Below are 5320 nucleotides of genomic sequence, written 5' to 3'. Positions count from 1 at the left end.
TTCAATTCGCCTGAGGACCTTTCATTCCAAGCAAGACAAAATCCCCCCTTGGGCATTGAAACCCAACGCGCGGAAGCCATGGCAATTCACTGGGATACCCTGAGATTTTAAGATTGGCAGGTCAGGTACACAGACCATCCCATTGGCAGAATCCTTGGAACCCCCTGTAGCAATGGCCAAGTTGGGCACTGTTTGGGTTGTGCCGTAGACGCAGGGACCAAAAGGGCGGGAGAGAAAAAAAACACACAGCAGCAGCCAATTCATATTATATCTAGGGGGATGGACTGCGCAATGGAAGGGGTTGTTCTTGTTTGCATCTCATTCCCTTTTGAATACGCAGCGGGCGAAGTCTCTAGTCGCTTTTCGTGAGAGAAAGCAAGACTGTGCAGACCATGGCGCAACGACTAAGCTTCGCCCAGCTTGAACAAGCTGCACTTCACATCATCCGCCTCATCGCCGACATCCCCGGCCTGGACAACACCAAACTCGCCGTCATTGGCGATTTGGCTGTCGCAAAGTATCTCTCGCGCCAGAACCGCATAGCAGTACGTCTCCCCTTAATTGCGACAACTCGTGCACATCACCAGCTAACACTGAACGTTCTAGAGCATCGACCTTGTCATCAGCAAATCCTCCTCCCCTGGCCGCGTCAAGAAAGAAATCGTCGGACACCCGATCAGCCCCCTCGTCGAAAAGTCCGGCACCGTTCTGTACCGCCACACAAGCGGCTGGGAGATCGAAGTCAAGCTCATCCCCGACTGGCTGAGCCCATACCTCCCCGAGTCAGCGAAGCGCGTCCGCGACGTCACCAACGAAGCGACCCTGCCGTACACATCGCTCGAGGACCTAATCATCTTCAAGATGGACGCCTGCGGCCTGCACGAGAACGACAACAGCAAGCGACGCGATGCGTGCGACGCAGCAGCCCTGCTGGAGCTGGCCTCTGAGCACGGCGCCCTGCGCCTCGACGGGGACAAGACGGAGCGTGCGGAGGAGGCGCTGGGCGATATGGTCGAGTTCTCTGATGAGAAGGACAAGGGCTGGTGGCAGCGCTGTCTGGGGATGGTGAACGATAAGCCGCGCACACCGCAGGAGATCCTCTCCGATATTGCAGAGCGTCCCCAGACGGCTTCATCGCGCTCGTCCATCCACTCTTCCATCTCGCGCGCTTCATCCTACGCCAGCACGACATCCACGCACTCTTCTACATCCTCCATCTCCTCGACTGCTACGTGCGACGATAAGTGTCCCAAGTCACCGGCCGAGAAGAACGGACGCCCCCGCAAGATGAGCGTCACCAAGAAGACATCGCGTCACAAGCGACACACATCCATCGGCGCGTCTACATCCGTCAGCGCTCTCGACGCGCACATGCACCGTCTTGAGCTCGATCGCCCTGCATCGCCAGGCATTGCTCTCACGAACCGTCTCTAATTTCCCTTTTTGTTTGGCACTATGTGTTTGGAGTTTGACCTGTAAGCTTGGCTACTTGTACATCATAGGATACCCTCGATTCATTGCGGTTTAGCGTGTATTTTATTATGTACGAATTGGCGGGACATGTAATTGTAAAAGTTTGGGCCTGGGTTTAAAAAGTTTTGGAGTTGCGATGGCAAAAATGATGTGGGCTTCAATTCGTGTACATGTTTGGTGGGTTAATTGGATGTACTTAGACCTTCTTTACTCTAGATTTTCTTTGTCAATTAATTGCAAACGATTTGTATTAGTTTTGATGTCCTTTCTGCTTTATGAGGGTGATGCGACCGTGGTGAGTTGGATGTCTTGTTCTGGTGCTTGATGATTTTGGAGATTGACCGCGTGCTTGCATCAATGTTGCCTTGACGTCGCATACCAAACACTTTCGCTTAATATTAGTTGGCTAAATGAATGCTATTATTTATTTATCTAATTGACTCTAATGCATTTCCCTCCCGAATGTCTTTGTCGTTGCTATTTGTCGTGCAAAGTTGACTCATCGTCGAGTCATACTTGTAGGGTAGCGACCATTCTAAGAGAAAACATCACCAGCCAACAACCATCACCTTGCGTACCTAGGAGCAGCGTAACACCTGTCCGCCCCAAATAATACAGCGCAAACATCATGTCACCTGTAGATCAATGCTCGTTGACCTCCCTTGGGTTCCCTTGGTTACTCAATTCAATACCAGCGCCTCGTCCTCGTCCTCGTGCTTTTCCCGTTGTCGCGAGGCGTAACCAGCCACCTCGGCACGACACGACACGCCTGTGCACTCGAGGAGGCAGCCGTAGCTAAACCTTCACACATGGGGCTGTCCGCTGTCGCATCCGAACGCTGGAAACTTGGATCTTGTTTTAATTAAAAACATCCCGAAATCCACTCCCGGAAAGCCTGTGACTTGGGGATCCTTGCCTGGGAATAACAGGGCATCCTCAGTGAAGCCGAGGTCGCGTCGATGAGCTTTGGGCTGGTCTGGCTGTAAGCTCGCCCGAAACATGGAGATCCGGCTTTAACCCTTTTTCAATTGACTATTCCCGACGCAGATGACGGGGCGATTCAAAACTTACCCGCACAAAGTCGTAAAGACACCGAGGTAGCACGACAAAATATCACGGGAAGTTCAATCAAGAGGTCAGTTCAATCATGTAAGACGGATGTAATATGCAGACTCAGTTAAATCAGTGCAAGGCGGCATGTAACTCATCACCAGTCTGTTCCGTCGACGAATTCGGGAATAAACCGGAGACATCATGCCCGGAAGTGGATTAACCTAAGCCGCTTCGCTTCTCAAAATTTCGACCAAGTCCACGAGTCGAAAAGTTTCGATCCGGTTGAATGTCCCGGGTAAGCAGAAAATGGCACTACGCTCAATTGGGAGCACTCACAGAACGTCAAGTCGACGCGACAGGTGAGAATACAGAGAAGACAATGTGCGTAACTTGACCTGACTTCAGAACGCGAGCATGCTAATAGAATGACAGAAATTAAATAGAACGGGATATATTGGTGTCTTTAATTGAGTACGCCGAGAAGCCCTCCGATTCATTCCCAGCAACCTCTATGATCTTTCAAGATAATTACGATGAGACGGTCGTTGATCACCCTTGCCCGTCTCCCATTCTACGTCAAAGGACCCGATCCCCCAAATCAGTAATCTATCAACAATGACAGGAGTGTACTCTGGGTGTCGTGTGGTAGTTGTTGCCTCTACTTTGTACGCTGACGCTTGGCACCACGTCCAGCTCGGCCTCCAGAGTTGCTGGCTCGCTTGGTAGCTGGAGGCAAATCGGCGAGACTTTGCTGGTTGTTGTCATCATCTTCAGATTTGATGGTGCTGCTCTGATCGTCCTCATCATGGTGATGACCATCTACGAACAGAGAACTTTCCTCGTGGCTGGCCTGCTTCTCGGTAGTGTCCTCGCCGATTGGAGAGACTAGGACCCGGCCAGTTATGTTGGCTGAGGTGGCCCCGGGGAACTTGCGATAGGATTTGTTGAGTAGAGCGCCCCCTTCGTCGTTAGGCACAGGCCCCCAGTCAGGTTCATTGTCGTCTGCGAGGCCGTTGTCGAGAAAGACATCGCAATCGTTTCTGTACTCAGCGAGCTCCTCAAGCATCTCCTGCAGGCAAGACGCCAGAGCGGTTTTGTCGGGAAGGCGTGTCTTCTTCTCCATCTCATCTAGAAGAAGAACCAGTTTGTGTGCTACCCATCCGGTATGCTTTCCTGTGTACATGCTTAGTTCGAACAACCGGGACGGGAGGGAGAGTAGAGGGCTGGAACAACATACGGGCAAGGCCAAGCATGTCATTGTGACGCTCAAGGTCCCGAGACAGCTGTCGAATCTGAGAATCAGTTTTGTCCCGGTATTCGCCGATGCATTCCTGGGCATGAGTCTCAGCCGCGGCGACTCGAGCGGCTGCATCTCTTTTCATCCTTTCAACGGTCTCTACAACCGTGTTGACCATCTGCACATTGCGAGCCTCGAGTTCAGTAGTGTATCTAGCGATATGAGTCTCAGCATCGGCCCTGGCCCGAGCAGCGCCAGCCTCTGAGGCTTTAAGACGGGATTCGAGGCCTTTGATGTGCGAGGCCTGATGATTGATCCTTGGAGTGAGACGTGAGTGGGCTCTCGCTTCTCCGGATCGTTCACCGTTCTGCACTAAATCTGCGATAGTCTTACCGATAGCAATAGCTTTCTGCATGACCGGAGAGTTATCGTGGTCGACAGATCCAACGACGGGATCTTTGCTGTTGTTGGAGGCCATGATGATGCCGGGCGATTGCTAAATAAGCTATGAATCTGCGCGGATTGCCCCGTTGTGCGGTCGCACAATCTGGCTACAGACAATTGTCAGCGAGCTATCAAGGAAGAAAGAATGACGAGAAACTTGTGGAATCAACAGACCCGGTTGCCTCTATCGTTTGTGAGGCGCGATGCGAGGGGTGACAGGATGAGGTCCTGTGATGTGAGGTGAAGGTGGAGGTGAGTTGACAATTCAAAGACGGGAGGAGTAGGAATTCTCTCCCCCGAGATGACCACGCGGTGAGATCTGAGGCGTGTCCGCTGAAATGAAAATCCACATACATTTACTTAGAGAAACATCTTGAATCAAGACATCAGCCTTGTAGGTCTGCCTCTCACTCACTAGACCTACAAGGCGGCAAAAGGTGGAACCCTAAAGCACAGACTTATAAATCAAGCCAGCGCCCTTCATCGCAATTGGGCCTCAAAGCTGGATCTCATGCCATGACTCGCAATCAACGGAATGTTTCTTAAGCCGTGCCGACCCCAAGATACGTTGACAGTTTGGCAACATCTTCACAACAACATTCTCGACAAGCCTTCTCCGATATCCAGCAAGCATGTTCTAGAACAGGAACTCCAAGTCAAGTAACAGAAGATGACAACACCAAGAGCTACATTCTAATTGCTGCAGTGAAACAATTGGGCGACAGAAGTGAGTCTACTAGAGGTGAGGGACTTGCAATGTCACCAGATGATGCTGATACTGGCGGTCGCAGTGGGACGAACGTTGCTTGTATCAGGCTGCTGATTGACGATGCCCAGAGTCAACAACAACCTCGAAACTGATTGCAAGAAAGATAGTGACTTACATGTCAGAACAGACGCTCCTATGCTGATCTTGCAATTGTTCCAGCCAAGGGATTCAAATGCCGGCGAATACGGCATCCAATAACGTGAGTTCCAATGCGACTTGTCCCATCTTCAACTGCCCAATCAAACACACGTCGAAGCGGATGGTCCCGCTCGTAGCCCCAAAATCTGACTGTAACCGACTGTAAACAAGCATGCTAGGGGAAGAAAGAAAACCCAGGACCTTGA

The 5320-nt window shown here is 51.3% G+C and overlaps 2 protein-coding genes across 2 annotated transcripts; one reads left to right on the top strand and one right to left on the bottom strand.

Annotated features, from left to right (window-relative positions):
- Positions 1-392: 392 nt before the first annotated feature.
- FTJAE_14248 (uncharacterized protein) lies at positions 393-1434 on the top strand (the record flags this gene model as incomplete). The annotated part of the gene is made up of 2 exons (XM_037347459.1): positions 393-545; positions 607-1434. The coding sequence occupies 2 exons, from the start codon at positions 393-395 to the stop codon at positions 1432-1434; spliced, it is 981 nt and encodes a 326-aa protein (XP_037198751.1).
- Positions 1435-3184: 1750 nt separating this feature from the next.
- FTJAE_14247 (uncharacterized protein) lies at positions 3185-4241 on the bottom strand (the record flags this gene model as incomplete). Its single annotated transcript, XM_037347458.1, has 2 exons — positions 3185-3699; positions 3764-4241. The coding sequence occupies 2 exons, from the start codon at positions 4239-4241 to the stop codon at positions 3185-3187; spliced, it is 993 nt and encodes a 330-aa protein (XP_037198750.1).
- Between the last annotated feature and the right edge of the window lie 1079 nt (positions 4242-5320).

Source organism: Fusarium tjaetaba (genome assembly GCF_013396195.1).
Source record: "Fusarium tjaetaba strain NRRL 66243 chromosome Unknown NRRL66243_c0000643, whole genome shotgun sequence".
Lineage (NCBI taxonomy): Eukaryota > Fungi > Ascomycota > Sordariomycetes > Hypocreales > Nectriaceae > Fusarium > Fusarium tjaetaba.
The sequence above is the reverse complement of the archived record's forward strand: the minus strand, read 5'-3'. Positions and strand labels throughout refer to the sequence as shown.